At 45.0% G+C, this 18,301-nt stretch overlaps 1 protein-coding gene across 2 annotated transcripts in view; it reads right to left on the reverse strand.

Annotated features, from left to right (window-relative positions):
* Fbxl13 (F-box and leucine rich repeat protein 13) overlaps positions 1–18,257 on the reverse strand; it is a 203,177-nt gene extending 184,920 nt beyond the window's left edge. For both annotated transcript variants that reach the window (XM_063237737.1, XM_003469858.5), the window contains exons 1-3: positions 17,994–18,257; positions 5,309–5,412; positions 4,443–4,533 (exon numbers count right to left, since the gene is read on the reverse strand). In XM_063237737.1, coding sequence (XP_063093807.1) covers positions 4,443–4,533; positions 5,309–5,412; positions 17,994–18,068 — 270 coding nt within the window. In that variant the 5' untranslated portion in view covers positions 18,069–18,257. The remainder of the gene's footprint in view (positions 1–4,442; positions 4,534–5,308; positions 5,413–17,993) is intronic.
* Between the last annotated feature and the right edge of the window lie 44 nt (positions 18,258–18,301).

Below are 18,301 nucleotides of genomic sequence, written 5' to 3' on the forward strand. Positions count from 1 at the left end.
CTATGGTGCCACATAAATTTTAGCATTTTTCTGTCAAGAATATCATTGGTATTTGGAGAGTGATTTCATTGAATGTGTACATTGTTTGGGGTAGTATGAGCATTTTAACAATAACAATTCTAAAAATTTGTTTTGCTTGTTTTTTTATCACATCCATCTCTTTGTTAAGCTTCTTTGGAGTCCTGACACATTTATATGTGTTACCTTCAAGCTCCTTGAGTTTCTTAATACAGCTGTTCATTTTAGCCAAGCAATCAACTTCTAACAATTAGAAATCAATAACAAATAATGACAAATACTGGCAACACGTTTAAATACTGCATTTTTTCTCGAATCCCAAGCAGGCTGCTTATTTTCTCTGAGCCCACAGTCATTCCCACAATTTCAGCACTGGATAGTATCGAGGTCCAGGTTTTCTGGGGGTCTACCATTGGCGTGTTGCTACTGTTTCAGTATTAGAAGGCAGAGTTTGTCCCCAAACACTGCTGGGGTGTTGCTTAAAAAGAACCAGGACAGCAGGTAGAAAGAGCATAAATCCCCCACAGATCTGTGCCTGGGGCTGGGGTAGCCCCAGTTGCTTCATCCACAGTTACCAGGCTGTGGTCAGGCACTGCAGGATTCTGCTCAGCTCTGGGCAGAACCATTGTAGACAGACCTGCTTCCTGCTTGTAGACAGACAGGTTCCTATGTCATACCTGCAGCCTTCAGGGTCGCCACACAGGGTCATCCTGAGAGTCCACAGTCCACCAAGACAAGCACAGTACTGAGGTGGGACCAAGCCTACACTGCTCTATTGCTGCCTTTTGCTAAGTTTGACTTGTAGCTAACCAGCCACCGCTAATGGCAGCTGGAATAGAAGACAGACAGACTGGGGCTGTGTGCCTTCCCCTGGCACTGAAGCTGCTCAAGAGGCTCTATCTGCAGGCAGGCCTGGGGATGGGAGGTTAGGATCTGCCCACTGTTAGGTTTCATGAGCCCTGTACTAAGGTCCAGGACAAAGTTTTGTACCCAAGTCCTATCTCCCCAGTGAACAAGGTCTTGCACGACACTCTGATGCCTGAGGTAGCAGTCATGTTGATGAAGGCAGTCTCTTGGCTATCAAGGCTTACCTAAGCTGGGCCACATCAGAGGTATATAGCAGCATGCATCTACAAGGGCTCAGAGGTGGATCAGGACCCACACCACAGCTGGTAGTGATTCAGGCCTACGCAGGAACCCACCTACAGAAGTGCAGGTCTCTGCCTGGTACCAGATTAGTTCTAGAGCCTTGTCTGTGAGCACTTACCTGGCAATAACTGTGCTGCCTGAGAATGAGAGATAGTGGGCAGAGACAGTCCATTGGCTTACAGAGGCTAACACTTAACTGAGCAGGACCTGAATCTCACAGAGGCCTGCACTGTCTGGAGAGCAGGGTGGGTGTGTCTGAGGCCCCCTTTAATCCTGGAAATGGTGCAGGCCAAACCACATCTGTTGCAAGATTGCAAAGGTCTCCAGCTGATGCCAGGATGAGTCGACAGGGTCCATCTGTGAGCTCCGGCTTGCATACAGAGCCTTCAGTGTCTACCAGGTGCTGAGCCTCGCTGTGATGGGCTTAGCACTGTGCTCCAAGTCATAGCTCTGTGCTAGTTTTTGTGCCCCTGTTCCCCACAAAGTACTGCTCCCTTCTTTGCCACCCCAGGTTGGAGGAGATGTAACATGAGTGTCAGCTGCCTGCACGACAGTCCTGGCAACTTGGCCCAATAGTTATTGGCATAGCGATAGGGATCACGATGGGGCATTCTTTGCCCGACACTGAGCTTCGACACTGAGCTTCATCATAGTGAGCCTGGACTGGATTTCAAGTCTAAGGCCTAAAGCTGATCGACTCTTACTCCCCCAAGCAAGAGGCAGCTCTCTCCACACTGGGCTGCTTGGGGTTAGAGGAGGGGTGAGGTGGGCAGTTTTTCTTCCTGTTTCTTCAATACGTTGTCTCATTTTCTCATACTAAAAACAAGTTCCGCGGTCTCTCACCTGACTTCCTGAGCTCTTGTGGAGTTTTAGGCTGGAACATGAATAAGCTGTTCAACTCGGTGTTTCGATAGGAAGGTGAATTCTGGGAGATTTTAGCTGCCACTTTGCTCTGCCTTTGCAGAGCTGTGTTTATAGTCCCTAAAAATAGTATTTCCCATCAAAGGTGTACACGGAAGATTTATTAGTAAAATGTGTAATTCCTGAGATTTGTTTTCAAATACTCCATCAAAAAAGGTGAAAGGAGGAATAAACTGACAAAGTTGGCAAAATACTGATTTTGTTCAAGCTGCAAAATGGGTAATAATTATGGTTATTTTTCAATTTTTCCATAGTTAAAAAGGTTTTTAAAATGTTATACATGCCTTCTTTTCTTGTAATTAGTCAGGCCATCTGGAGATTTAATTCCCAAAGAAATGGGAATGGAGTCTGTGAAATTAGTTTCCTCCTTACAATGCCTGATTCTTTCATCTTTGAACACACAGTTAAACTGTCTTTCTCTCCATTGTTATGAGAGATTTTTTTTTGGTTAGCTATTTGACTCAGTCACTTAAGTTTCCCAAATGTGCTTTACTTTAAGTAAAGAGACATATTCATCTTTTATAAATATTCGGATTTAGGCAGCCCTCACTGTGCAGGACTGTATAGTATGAAACTGTAAAACCCCACAAAGAAATCTGGAAAATTACAATTTTTGTGATATTTAATTTTCTTGGTTAGAATATTGAAACCCCAGTTATAACTATATAGGAAACTTTACAATATTTTTTAAAGTAAAGCTAGAATTTCCTTGTTATGCTGTAACTGAAAATTTCAGAAACAATGAAGATTTATTTCATTGTCACAAATAACATTTATTAATCTCTGAGAGTGACAGCAAGTGAATTCATCAGATCTAGATCTAACTAATCAACCTAGAGTACATGGAGACTCACATGTTCATGTCTGACCTTAAGTATTTTCTTCATTGTTGCAAAGTCATATCTCATTTCCTTTTTTTTCAAAGTATGATGTGATACAGAGATCTTTTCTATGCATTGGTAAATTTATCATGTTTTCAAAGTTTAGACCAGCGTCTATCATTTTATCCTTTGTGCTTTCAACATCATGAAATACCTGAAAATTCCTTTTCTATAAAACTCTAAGTTTGAAATAGCTATGTTGCCTTGTGGAATTCTGTGAGAGTACATAAAAATTCCCTGTGGGCTTCTATAGACATTGGACATAATCTGATTTTATATGAGATCCCTGACAAAATATTGACTATGAGGTTTGTACCTCTAGATCACTGGTTTTCAAAGTACCTTTTAGCAATCGACGGCTTTCAAGCTTTCTTCAACTGAAATTGCACTGTAAACAACACTAGCAGAGTGAAGAGATGGGAATGGAGGACTCGAATTCTGTCCATGGCCCTCCTCCTTCTAGCTTCTGCATGACCTCCAAGTTTGTGTGCACCTGTCCTCTTTATAGATCAAAGGTCTATGTTTGAGAGAGTCATAAGCTACCCGCCGGCATGCAGGTTCACTAGGATCTCACCCGTGGGTTCTGGCCAGTGCATTGGTTCTTTCAGGTCAGCCCCATGGTGGTGCAGTCATCCAGTCCCGCTGTTTGTTTCTCTTTTGCAGAGAGGATACAGTGTCAGTCTCCACTGATCCCTGTAAAGGCATACTTCCAATTGTTCCCATGTCTGAGCTCACGCTTCAAACACAACTTTGATCCCAATTTTCAAAGTGCAACTTCACCAGTTCCCAACCCTGTCTGGGCTTACGCAGACAGCAGGCCTGAAATCAAGAGGTCTCACACACTGTCCTGCATACGTCTAATCTCTGTGAGTTCTGCTCTCCCCACCTGCTTTTTGCTATTTTAGCACCTTTCACATACACAGTCTTTGTTCACAGACTCCACCACCTCCATTACTGACTTTGTTGTCTTCTTTACAGGATCAAAGTCAGCTGTCAAAGCAGCTTTCAAGAATAACCAAGTCTGGCTTCAAACTAGACCTCATTAATGCTTTGGCCATGTCTGTATGAGCATGGTGCCCTGTATCTTCATCTGCAAGGGCAGCCAGCAGAGAGAAGGGCGGGAGAATGGAACCCAGGGAGGAGACTGAAAGGAAAGAATACTTTCTCCTTTAAATTGTTCATACTGCTATTACTCTACATGAGAGAAAGAGAAAAGAGGAAAGGAGGGCCTGCACAAAGAGGATCAACAAGTGCTGTTCCTGGCAGTTGGGGGAGGTAACTATGAGTGTGACTGTGTAGTGTGTGTGTGTGTGTGTGTGTGTGTGTGTGTGTGTTATTCTTTCACTTTACTAGGTGCCTCCAGTTACAAATGCAGTCTGACCTCTTACCTCCTGTGAAGTCTAAAATCTACTTTGAAAATTTCCATCAGGACTTAAAATGTACATTTTATAATGTCTGGGAAGTAAGAATTACCAGCTGATCATCCAGTCCAAAAAGTTGCTCAAGGAAGGTTTCAGACAATCTTCGAATTTTTGGTTTCAGTGATGGATCAATGCACATATCCCTTTAAGAAAATCATACATCAAGATCAAGAATTAATTTCACTTCATAGAATGCCTATAGTCAAGTCAGTGACTCCTGCAGCCAGTGTGTGTGTGTGTGTGGTTGTGTGTGTGTGGAAGGGACAGTGAGAAGAGATATTTCCCCACGGGAGAAGATGATCAGAACCACCCTGTGGGCTCTTTCACACTCCCTCATTGGATTAGCTTTCTTGTCGCAGCTGAGGCCACCACCCAACATCTACAGTCTGCAGGAGGAGCAGTTTAATGTGCTCATGATTTCAGTCCATGACCAGCTGGCTCCAAAGCAGAGGCAATATAGCGGAAGGATGTTAAGGACAAGGCTGCTTAGATCATGGTGCCAGGAGGCAGGGGAAGAGGCAGAGCAGAACAGGTGAGGGACCAGGCAGAGAACCCAAGGCCACATCTCCACGACCCACCCAGGCATGCCTAGGTGTGTGTTCTACCAATCCCTAGGCGGATTCCGAAGCCAGTCAGGTTGAAATGTCACCTTAATTTTCCAACCTCCCCATGGTGATGTGCCTCCCTGTCCTCATCCTCCATGTGAAACAATCTGCCCTATGATCACATTTCCTGATGAGAGTACACTGCACTTCTGTTTGTATGTGAATCTCTGGCACCTAACAGGTTGTGGATGGAGCTGCTAACAGTCCTAAGGTGGGAAGCATTTGTTGCCAAGTCCTTACTTTGATACTATGCTATCAGTGTTCAACCTTCAAAATAAAACATTTCCCTATCATAAATTAAATCAGTACTTACCAAAGAAGGCTTTCCAGGCCATTTTCAATGATAACCATAATCATTTCCTCTAAATACCTCAGTGGATCCTTGGGACGGGTAATAATTACACCACACAAAAGTGCCTGTAAAAAAGGGATATTTGATTCTATGTTTTAAAAAAAAGAAAGATGCATCCAGGAGGTAGGGGAGGGAGAGGAGACATAAAAAGAATTAAGATGTATTATTTTTATATACCAACTCCTCACATCAAACGGACTCAATATATACTATATGCATATATAATTAAAATAAAAGCACTAAGATATGAGTCTAAAAAATGTACATGTTCTTAGAAAAAGATAGCCTTTTCCCCACACAATAAAATGGCCAGATAATATGTAATAGTTTTAAGCAAACATGCTTCTTATAAACCCCTTTGTATTTACCCAATGATGCTATTTTGCTAAAGTCCGATCTACTTGTATTCTTCATGCTCTTATTTCAATAAAAAATTCACACCTACAACAAAATGCTGTGTTCCTTGCCTCTTTATAAAAATCCATCATAAATGACACAGCAGTTACTATACACTATTTTACATTACATGAGAAGTACTTTGTACCAATATGAAGACATAATTACAGTACTTAAGATAAGTGGTTCCTACCATTTTTAAGTATGAAGAATCTACTTTTTAAAAAAACTCTCAGACCCACCCATGAGAGAAATTGAAAAAACCCACCACCAGAATCTATGAACTGAAGTACTCAAATAAGCATGCTCAAGGTGGGCATGGTGGTACCTGCCTGTAGCCCTAGCATCTGGAAGGCTAGGACAGGGGGATCAAAAGTTGGAGCCTGTCCTGGGCAATTTCAGTGACTTAGCCAAACCTGTCTCAAAATAAAAAATTTAGGAGTAAAAATAGAATACACTGGGGGTGTCACTCAGTGCAAAGGTCTTGGATTGCATACCAGCACCAAAAAGAAAAAAAACCAGCATTTGCTGGCTTTTTCTGGCTTCTTTGTGTCATGAACAAAATAATTCCATCCCTTGAGTTATGCTAGCCTCCATGGGCCAAGTGTCAGAGAAGAAGGGAAGAAGGGGAAAGAAATATAATTTCTCCCAATTAGACCCTACGCAGTCCATTTCTCCCTTGGCAAAAGCTCCAGGTGCCCTCTCAGGAGGAGCCTGCAGATTGGAAACTCCTCCTTCAGAGGCCAGCAAACATAAACTTAGACACTGGATTCCTTCTTCCTCCAGCTGTCTCCTGACCTATCCTCTGCCAGCTGTTCTTGGGGAGCAGTCAGCATCTGTACAACCACTTCCTTCTCCCCCAAACCAACAGAAGATGGCTGCTCAGGAGAAAGGTGGTTCTGAATTGAAAAAGATGTCTATCAGCCAAAGGGCACAATGGGTGGGCCCTTTCTGACACACAACAAAGGGCTGAACTCTTTCGTTCCCATACTCCCTGAAGAGCCCTGGTAAAAAGCCCCTCTGCTCTCTGGTGCTTCAGTACCTGGATCTTCAGAGAACTAAGTCTCCCTTGTGCCCACTCAAATCCCACCCTCTGTCTTATTCTGGCACCTTGAGGTCATCTACATTAGAATTAGGAGTTGAACTGGTCCTGAAGATGGCCTAGGAATCCGTATTTAAGGATGGTTCCTATACTCTGGAAATCTGATAACTAGTACCTTAATGAAGCTCAGCTTTACAGTGAAATCTAAGAAAAGCTGGGATCTATCAGAAATTGTGTATTTCTTCATGTTTTCAAGCTCCACTGATCAGAAAAGTACTTTTCCAAAAAACTATCCTGCAGAAGTCTGGCTGAGAACATAAATCTTTGAAGTATCAGTAATAGCCTATGGAGCTAGCAGAGTTGAAATGTTCAGTTTTTGAAAAGAAGTATCGGTTCATCTTTTCCCATTACATAAAATAACACAGTATGAGGATTTGCATATTAATAAATCAGTGGTGCCAATAACAGTCTGTCAATAAAACAGCACAGTTAATAAAAATGTTTTCTGCTCCATGAAAAATAAAAACTGCAAAATCATTAACAGTCTATCATAAGCAGAGGAAAAATATGCAAATATTCTCACAAAATGAAATATTCCCTTAACTAAGGCTTTATTATTACTAGCCTACATAGTAAAAAACTTATACAATCAAAGACAAAAACAAACTATGGCTTTATTCCCACCTGCTGCTCCCAAGCTTGTAGATTCCCAGAACATCTATCGATCCTCCACTTCCTTTCAGTTCTGCTTCCCTCATCTCATCCCTGATGTTTTTCAAATAATCTGAAAGATGCTCTGAGGGCACTGAGGACAAACATGGTTTCATCCACACAGCTGCTTCCACTCCACTCTACTTCTTCTCATTCAAGGGGCAAGAAAATGCAATGGAGGGGTGCACTAGGTTTAAATCCTGGAGCCCCAATCTTCTAGTGTGCATTTGCTAGTATAGGTTACAGCTCTGTTCCTGTCTCCTTGACTATAAAGGGCAATAAAGTAGCCAGGCCATAGGCTGTCACGGGAATAAAGGCAACTTGTTGGACTAGTGTGTGGGACAAAATAGGATTCAACGGATAATAATAGCAAGCCACCACTAGCATTTTTAACCACTTCACTGCTAATTACCATCTTCATTAGAGGAAAAGATTCACACAAACGAAAATAAAATTCAAAATATTCCTTTGTACTAAAGGCCAGTGTAATGACAGAGAAAGACTGACTTTTTGGGAAAATGTGTCTAGGGAAAATAGTGAGGAGAAAGACACTAAGCAAAACAATAGTTTCAGTCTAAAGCGCAAGACAGCAATTGTCTGTTACAGCTCTGGGTGGCACAAACACAGATGTAAGACACATGGCAGGGTGAGTCCTGTTTATGTTGTTAGATACTCAGATGAACAGGCTGGAATATGTTAAGGGCCCAAAATAGTAAAAATTATTGTTCTAAGAGTACAGAGATTACAGGGAGTGATTAGCAGATGCTTGTGGGGCCCTGAGCAGTTGGAGACATCTCCCAAGAGGCAAAGACCAGCAAGGAAAGGGCAGTGACCTTGCAAGGGGGAAGGAGGAGCCAAGGCAGAGGGACCAGGCCAGTCTGGCTGCAGTGAAGGATGAATGAATGTAACAGGGCAGCCAGAGGGGCCTCCCGTAGGGAAAGTCATCGCAGGTCCTGGGACCCTGCCCTCCTTCAGGCACAACAGGTCACTGTCTTAGGCTGGACTTCTGAGGGACACATTCAATCCAGACCAGCCCTTCACGATCAAACCCCAACAGATCAGTTACATGGCTACACACTGGAGAATCCCAAATAAAGTGCTTTCAGAACCCAATTAGAAATAACTCTGAGGTGTGGTGGCATATGTCTGTAATACCAGCATCTTGGAGGTTGAGGCAGGAGGACTGACATGAGTTTGAGGCTGGTCTGAGCTACCCAGTGAGAGAGTCTCAAAAGAAAAGAGATCATTTGGGTCTTGTGCGTGCTAGGCAAGCACTCTCCCACCTAGCTATATCCACAGGCCTTATTCCTTATTTTGAGATATGCTCTCACTCAGTTACCCAGCCTGGCCTGAAATTTGTAATCCTCCTGCTGCAGCTTCCTGAGTAGCTAAAGCAACAGTTGAATGTCACCAGGGTATATGGTTGCTTCTGAATTTCACAGATAAAGGGTCAAGTGACTCTTTCACATTTTTAAACCACAATTCCAAGGCTCCTCCTCACCCACACCATGTACTTGTGTAGGCCTTGTGGACGCCAGCCAATCTCCAGGTCTCAGCCTCCAGACAACAGCTGAACTACTGAGGCACCACCATGCCTGGCTTTTTCATCTCTGAAAAATGTGTGCAGCAGTTAGTGCCCCCCCACATCTGATAATAGAGCCTTCATGATTTAGAAATAACAAGAATATTTTAAAGATAGAGACTGACAACTTAGTCCTGGGAGAAACATAAAGCATAAAAAGTTTTCACAAAAGCATGAAAGTTCAAAGTGGCTTTAAAATAATGATTTGTAGCTTAAGTCCACCCTCTGCTGGCCTGATCTAGTTTTGCAAACCCTTTCCATCCATCCTAGAAATTAAAATTTGAGCTTACAATTTGAAAAGCGTTTTCTCGAGCTCAGAGTGGGACCCTGCTCGCTAACTTTGTGGGCTCATCCCTGGGCTCTGCGGGGTCTTGCTCATCTTGAGGCAGGGCACTTGATCCTTAAAATCTAGCTGTAATACATTTCCTAGTGATGATCTCTTTCTGGCTTAACTGCAATGCAATAGATTGTCTCCCGTTTATTTCCATACTTCTTTCTTCTGTGGTGACCCAGAGGGACCATTTTCAAGCCACTATAAATATTTTGTACCTACTTCCTAACCAGCTGGGTATGTATCTGCTGCACACTAAGTCACCTTACATCTTTTAGCACAAAAAACACTGACTCTGAGGAGCCAAGACATGACATCTCCAACTGGGTACAGTGAGAACTTCTCTAAGTACTTCTCTGGGGAAAGAGTGCCACATTCCTACACAATTAAGAAAACCACCTTTACAATTCAGAGGACCTTTCTTCATTTTTAGCAATGCTAGCTATTAAACCCAAGGCCTTGGCACTTCAGCCACCCATCTAGCACTGGGTGCTGGAGTTACCTCCCCAGCTTATGCCCTGAATCCACAGTAAATGGGTCCCCACTTGGGGTCTTCCTACTGGTTCTCAAACCTGTGCTCGGTGGGGCAGGCTAGCTCTTCAGCTTTCTCTTCGGCTTCCTTCCTTCTCTTTCTGATCTCTTCCCTTGGTGCATGTTGGGAAGCTCTTAAGAGTGCTTTATATGCTCAGTGTACACAATGATTCTCTTGGCAAGAATCTTGCTCTTAACTTCCATTTACAATGCCAGCAGCACACTGGATAATGCTGTAGATTCCTCCAGTTTGCCATGGTAACATCTGTGTGACAGTATACCTTTCCCTGATGTCTACAATATTACCTTTTTTGTAGAGTCACATGTATGTGGCCAAAGGACCAACTCCATGTTTTCTCAATTACCTAGACAATGTGTACCAGGTTCCTCTCTCTGTTCATCATTTTGGCAAATTATTGGAAGATGGCTCTAAACAAAAGGCTCTTTTCTCTTTTGTGGTACTGGGGTTGGATCCCAGGGGTGCTTAATTCCTGAGCTACTTCCCAGTCCTTTTCATTTTGAGACAAAGTCTCACTAAGTTGTCCAGGCTGGCCTCAAATTTGACTCCTCCTGGCCGCGCCTCTCATCAGCTGAGGATAAAGGGACTGCACAACTGTACCGGGTCAGAGCATGGTTTTAAAATAACAACACTGTAAACAAAACAGAAGGCATAATGGATAGAAAGCTGTATAACTTTAATAATTGGAGTGTATTAGAAAGAATCAGAGATATTCTAGGACTATAAAATACACATCTGAAAATAAAATTTCACTTGCTATATTTAATAGACTGGACATGGCATGAAACAGAATTAGTAAACTTGACAATAGTCAATGAAAAAGATCCAAAATTGGCACAGAAAGGAAAAAATGAGAGACAAAAACACTGAAAGTATGTGGGACAGTTTTTCTAATTAAAGGATTTAATTGGAAAGAAGCAATATTTGAAAATGGCCAGTTCCAAAATTGACAAAAAATATGAACAGATTCAGTAAGGCCATTGAGCCATGTAAGATTTTTTTTTTTTGAGGCAGTGTTTCCCCAGGCTGGTCCCCATCTTTTGGTTGAAGCAATCTTTAGTCTCAGCCTCTCAAGTGGCTGGAACTACAGGCTCTGAGCCACTGTGCCTAGCTAGCATTTTTTTTATAACTAAGATTCTACTCAAGAAATTGCCAGGGGAATATTTGAAGTGAATAACCAAGTTTTATTTAGGCTATATAAATTCAGAAGAGGGTAACCATGCATTCATAGAAATCTGTGATGAAAGATTATTCTAAAACTTACAGCAAGATGGGTTTTAGAAAACTGTAAGGCAAGAACTTGAGTCAGAGATGTGTGCAGAGTGGGATTCATTTTAATAGTCTTTTCAGGAAAGCACGTGAGTTCACGGCCAGGGTGGGGGAGAACAAGAGAGTTGTCCGGACCGGCTGGTAAGAAGGGAGCAGAGGCAGCGACGGGCTGGTCAGGAGAAAATCATCTTAGGCAATGGGGAACACTTGTACTTAACATTTTAATAAGGGGCTGGGGATTTAGCTCAGCGGCATAAGCACCTGCCTTGCAAGCAGGCGGTCGTGAGTTCGATCCCCGGTACCGATAAAAATGAAAAAGACAAAAAAAAAAAAAAAAAAAAAAACATTTTAATAAATACCTCCAAACTACTATCCAGAAAAGACAGGCCACCCCAAATTGCCCTCTCAACTGCAGGAGAAAGTTACTATCCCCTACTGGGCTCTCCTGCCTGCTAGGGAAATGGTGCCAGCCTGAATTTGTGGCTCCGGGTGGGTCTCCTAGAGTAACTCCAAAGGAGAGTCCACGTTGAATTTATTGAGCTGGCTCTTTTATGGCTAGGGTTAAGGGGAGTTTGTGGGGTGAGGCAAAGGGAGGTGTGAGATGCAAGAGAGCCTTAGAGAATGGCCAAGTCCATGCTACAGCAACAGCTAATATTCTGTTGTGGGCATGCGGTGACCTAGCAGGTGAGTGGATGTCCCATGTCCTTCCAAAGCAGGCATTTTTTTCCCCAGGCTCCAGTGGGTGGGAATGGGAACTCGCATGGCTGGCAGGGAGAGCAGACACAGGACAGACTTTATCATTGCTTGGATTTTAAGAATAGTTAAGAAAAATGAAAGTCATGAGAAACAGGGCAGTGACCACTTGAAAAGTGACCTGGGACATGTATGTCTAAACAAAGCAAGACAGGGTCTGAAAGAGACAAGGGGCAACGGGCCATGATGGGGCATGAGCCAGGAGCTCCAGGAAGTGGCCAGCCAGCCAGAAAGGGGCTGGGATGGAGTCTGATTTCGTAGGCCATCGGCCTGATCACGCAGCATTAGATGCCATCTCGTACAAGTCTGGACTTGGTGAAGAAGCAGCAGGTCTCCTCCTGGAGAAAGGCACAGAGGCCACCTTTTCTGAGCAAGTTTAGGCCTCAGCAGGTTTGGAGCATAATAGCAGAAGTTGATTTAATGGTTGGTGAGTTCAACAGAGAGAGGGCAGAGAAATGGTGAAAGGAAGACAGTCTGGTCAGGCCGTGTAGCTGGCCAGGCAGTCAAGGGGAGGGTCGGGGTCTGGGCAGTAGCAGGAATCCTGTTTTTGTGCACCACAGCAGTGAATTTTATTTGTTTTCGCTCAGAAAGTGAGGTTGTCGGCATAGGCGGCCATTGGGCAGAGGGCAGGGACTGAACCTGAAGGCCCTTTAGTCTTGCAGGCCAATATTAGGATACAGCTGAGAAATTTAGTTTGGCTAGTTTGGAGACATTTAGTTTAGCTTCCTAGCCAACTGTAGGAGCTATCCTGATTCCTGTGTGGAGGGAAATTGAACAGCCCCATAAAATCACTGTTACAGGCAGTGTCACTGTTTATTATGCCGTCTGAGTTAACAGAAAATGGAGGCAGAAGTTGAAGAAAATGATCTGGGTTGGAGTGAACTCAATTAAGGCGTCTTAGAGTCATAGATCATGAGTTATTTGGGGGAGCAGACTTGAGGCTGGAGCAAAGAATTTAATTCTAATATGAGGAGCACGAGAGTCATGAGGGTGACTGGTAGCTTTGTGGGAGAAACCTGCAGGGAGGCACAGAATGGCCTGACATTCTTGGGTTTTAGGGTAACAAGGGAAGGCTGGGAAAAACAGTGGGGATATTATGGATATCTAGGTTATTTAGAATATTACAGGCAGTGAGACAGGGCGGGGCCTGCAAAGGTCAGTGTAGAAGGTAACTGTGGCTGGAGCCCCATTCACTGAAGGCCAGTGTTAGGGATTAAAAACTGATGGTCAACTTAAATCGGCATGGCGCTGAGTGTAGATGGTCCACCTGAGGAAAGTTGCCAGCATAAATAGAGACATGGAGAGAAGTTAGGCAATGTGGGTTTCTCTAAGTGTTGCTGTTTGAGCTGTTGGTTCTCCTGGAGGACCTCATCATGACTAACTTCCCCAGTGTGAGTTCAACCATTGTCATCAGAGGAGCTTGGGAGGAGCTCGGGCTGTGGTTCACTTTGGGGGAGCTCTGGTTCTTACATTGAGCATTGCTTCCTGGCTCCAGAGGGAAAGACGTGTGCCGTTTAACATCCAGGAGAAACTTGTCATGCTGGTTTTCTGATATGTACTCGTCTGTTCTTATCATCGGAGTAACCTGGGACCTCTGTGTTGCTGAGGATGGCTGTGGTGCTTTTCAGGGGAGCCCAGGTCTTTGTTATCAGTGTACTTCTTGGCTCCAGTGTAGAACCCTCAGCCTACCAGCACAGCTCTTCATCTCACTGGCATAGACTTTCTAGCTTTCACCACTGACCTTTGGCCCTTCCCAATGCAGATCCGTAAAACAGACTGGCATGAGTCCTTCTCATGGGCTCTAGACTTTCAGTTAGACTCATGGGAGGCACCGTCATGGGCTCTAGGTTTTCATCTGGACTCATGCAGGACACTGCTATGGGATCCAGGCCCTTGGCTGAATATTCTGGGTCTTTAGTGTTGCACTAGATTTCCTGCACATTCTTTTGTTTAACTCGGGGTGACCATCACAAAATATTATAAATTCTGTGTCTTGATTATAATTGTTCTTCTGACAACCCCTGACTGTGGTAGCTTGGCATAAGTGACGCCCTGCATCTTGAGTCCTGCATTTAACTAGTGCCCTGTATTTGACCCAGAAAAATGGAAAATTACTCAGGGCACAAGTCCCATGAGAAGAGCAGAAAGAGTTGTACCCACAGGAGAAAAATTAACCTGCTCAACAAAGAAGCAGATACAGGTGTCAACCAAAAATTAATGTAAGATTCTAGCTAAATTATTTCCAGCAGGATGTCTTTTGTGATTCTTTTAAAAACTCTAACTTTCCAGTTCGGTGCCACTTGTTTGGACCCTGAAACAGGAGGCTCTGTATATGAGTGGTCCTGAGCTCAGTTAATTAAATTTCAAATTTATCAGTTTGGCAGCTTGAATTCTTATACTGTTGGCTCACGAACCCACCTCACTGACTACCACAGCCAGGCTTCAAGAAAAAGAAGATTCCATTCATATACTTTCCCTAGGGAGTAAGAACAGTGATCGATGTTCTAAATAAACAATAATTGCCTCGGGTGGGGGACCTAAACCTCCTCAACCCATCCCTTCCAGGAAAGTCCTTGTGGGGAAGGGGGGGCTGTGTGCTTGCTACATGACTTGCTTCCCCTTTGATACCCATTTAATCGATACTAGCTGAGCGACTATACTTGTAGTCTTATTGGTTGACCATACTTTTGTCCCACCTTGTGATCTTTCATTGGATCAATATTACCTAAGCAAGTATATTTGTAATCTTACGGTTGATGGTAGTTTTGTCCCACCTTAGAGCTCAACTTATGGTTCTGCTCTATAAAACTTCCTTGAGAAGTGGGGTCCCAGCCACCCCACCGAGATCCCTTCTGTCTCTCTTAGACAGAAGCTTTTTCTTTCAATAAATATTTCCTACTCTTAAACTCCTTTGTTCTTCGAATTAATTCTTCAATTTTAGAGACAAAACTCAGCATATCACACATCTAGCAGGTTGTGAGTTACACTTTCTGTATTTGGAGGTCCAGTATCAACCCTGTATCAGGAACAGGGGTGGTAAGCAGGACCCCGCAGGGTCTCTCCTATGTTGGTTAGAGTGCTTTCTTAAAGGGTTCTGAGGAGGATGTATTGGTGGCGGTTGAACTGGGAGGGGACCAGTGAGTGTAAAGGCTGGGGAAGGAGCTCTGGATGGGACAGGCAGTAGAGGACAGCCACCTTTAATGACCATGTGACTGTTGCTATGATAGTTTTTATGTGGCCTCAGTTGGTGATGGGGGGATTTCTGTGTAATAAGAAAGCCAGGAGGAAGTTAGGAAAGTTTTGGGTCAGAGCTATGAGTTTTTGTCTGCTGTGAAGTGGTTTTCTGGGGGTGACTGGGTCTCAATTATGTGTCTAGAGTTAGAGCACCTGGCACCCACTAGAAAAAGTTATCTATGAACTGGCACTGGCTGCCTGTGGGATGGGATTTTGATGCATACCAGAACAGTGGTTGAGATCATGGTGATGGAGGTTTGAAGGCAGCTGCAAATGATACCCTGAGCTGGAGGACGGTGGTGGAGGTGGGGTATGGGTTTGATAGAGGCATCATAAAGGAGTCTGGCTAGGCTGAAGTTGGGAAACCAAAGATGGGGAAAGCCAGCTAGGATGAGAAATGAGAGCATTTTCTGCTTTTTTGTGAGGCATGAATTGATTGAATGAGAGCTTTGTGATTTGTGGAGATGGCCTAGAAGGTTGTTTAAAATGTAGCCCCAGGTACTGACGTATTTCTTTCTTTCTTTCTTTCTTTCTTTCTTTTTAACAGGACTTGAATTCAGGACCTTGCACTTGCCAGGCAGGCACTATGCCATTGAGCTGTATTCCCAGCCCCAGCGCAGGTACTGAATAGTAATATGGACTAACTGTGTCCTGGAAGGTAAGGCAGGACAACTATAGGAAGAGAGAAGGAAAGAGGTATCAGACAGTCTTTGGTAGAGAGGCTCCAGATCAAGATGACATATCGTGGCTGAGAGCCTAGCTGAATAAGTGGGACTGTCCCTAATGCCTTGGAGGAAGACTTTCCTGGTGAGCTGAGTGCCACAGCTTGAAGTGAGGGTCAGTGTAAGTGAAGGCAAAGGGATTTTGAGTCATGGTAGAGATGAGGAATTGGAGGAAAGAGAAGGGTAGAGTGTGTACAGAGGGAAGGAGAATTTGGATGATGACCATTGTGCAGAATTTAAAGAGGGCCTGTCCCAGGAGGAAAACAGGGCCCAAACCTCCTGCCCTGAATGAGAATAACATTTAAGGGTGCTATCACGGATAGATGAAAAGGGTGGCTATCAACTCTTACTACTGATAGTGAGGATTTAACAGTGGGTTCCAAGAATGTTCACAAAGAGGAGTTAAGTGACCCCCATGTGAGGAAAACTGAGACTGACTCGTGATCAGAAGAGTTACCCTGGACTCTTGTGTGGGATAGGCTGAGGACACAAGAGTCACAGGCACCGTTACTCTTTAGCTAGAACAGGTCCTATTAAGGCAGCAGGGCATTGCGCTGGAGTGGATGACTCCACCCTCGTTTTGGAGTGAGGACAGTGCCTTTTCCAATCCTCCTGTAAGGTGCACTGAAGTTAGGGTTTTGTGGGCATTGCTTCGCCCAGTGTCCCATTTTGCCCCATCAAAAGCAAGGCCCAGAGGGGTTCATGCTTTTGTTTAAGTTGCTGACCAGGCTGGAGTGTTGTTGTGAGAAGATGGAGGATAGATTCATTAGAGGCTTTTCAGAGACCTCTTTGACAAGTTTTTCATTTTGGTAGACCCTGAAGGCAGCAGTCATGAGATCGGCCTCAGGGGTTTGAGGACCACCCTTGAAGTCTTTGAGCTTTGTCCTCATGTCAGAGCCCAGAGTGTCCAATGGGAAGAAGGACAACTGAGACTGAAAGGAGCATCCTCCTCCCAGATGAAGACCAAAAGCTGGAATGAAGTACCAACAGCAGCCGATGCCCAGGCAGGTCTGCTGTATCTGGGCTGAAGCTGGAGATTGGGCCTAATTAGGATTTAGGATGGCTGACCAGAGGGACAGACATGCTGGACTGCTCCCCCCAAGACTTACCCCTCTGTCTTACAGGGCAGAATTCTGGTGGAGATGTTAGAAAGAGATCTCTGGTGGGCTGGAAGCAATGAGGTCACTGGTTCTTATCACCCAGGAGGCTGAGGTGAGGGAGCCAAATGCCAGAGCAGGGGCTCTAGACCGACCCCCCCCCAGACGCTCATCACCAGATGTTAGATAAACGGTGATGATCCTATAAAAGAACATAACACCAGCCCAAATTTGGGGTTCCAGCCAGAACCTCCTGGAGAGGTCAAAGGATAGTTCAAGTCCAGTCTATTGAGTTGGGTCTTTTACGGATAGGGTTAAGGGGGTCAGTGGGACTGGCTTGGATGGGGTGAAGAGAAGGGAGGTGTGAGATTAGGGAGTGGAATGTCTGAGTATGTGCCCCCATAGCAACTGCTAACGTTCTGCTGTGGGAGTCTTGTGACCTAGCAGGTGGGGTGAGAGTGCCCGTCCAAGCAAAGCAGGCATTTTTCGCTGGTTTCAGATGGTTGGGAACAGGAACACACTCGGGCAGCTGGGGTGCCAGGAAGGGATGGGGGGTAGGAGACAGAGGTCAGATCTATCACTGCCCTCCCTAGCTTCCTCTCTTCCCCATTCTCGGTGTAACTGACCTTTGCCCAAAGCTCCTGCCGCGGCCCCTGGCCCACCCAAACACACTCCGGCTGGGCGAACACCTCACCAACTATTTGCAGAGAAGCGAAAATCGCCGGAGAACTTTCTCAGCCTCCTGCCCCCAAACTCACAGCACCTACTACTCACCCCCAACCTTCCTGCTGCCCTCCTATGTCACGAAGTGGGGAGGGCAATCCCTGGTGCGAAGGCAGCGGGATAGCGAGGAGCCTTCCACACACTCGCCCGGGCCGGGGCCGGGACCCCCGCGGCTCTTGTCTGACGAGATCTCTGCTCTCTCCTCCCTTAAGCCCCACTCCACCTGCGTCCAGTACCTCGCAGATCTGGGGAATGTAGTTCTCCTTGAAGTAGTTCTTCAGTGCGGGTTCAGCGGTGCGTAGCGAGGCCATGACTAAGGGGGACAGAGAGGCCGCTCTCTGCGGGCTGGCGGCGCTAATGCCGCCGCCTCCTCAGACTGGCCTTCTGACAGGAGGCGTTGCCGGGCAACCACAAAGCGGAACGCAGAACTCGGTTCAGGGTCTCCCGGAACGAGGGGCGGGGCTAAAGGGGGGCCAATAGGCAGGCCTAGGGAGCGGGCCAATGGGCAGGCAGAGAGGGAGGGCCAATGAGCAGGCCGAGGGGA

Source organism: Cavia porcellus, unplaced genomic scaffold, assembly GCF_034190915.1.
Source record: "Cavia porcellus strain 051 isolate PalLab524CR breed Dunkin Hartley unplaced genomic scaffold, mCavPor4.1 scaffold_2, whole genome shotgun sequence".
NCBI classification, from domain to species: Eukaryota; Metazoa; Chordata; class Mammalia; order Rodentia; family Caviidae; genus Cavia; species Cavia porcellus.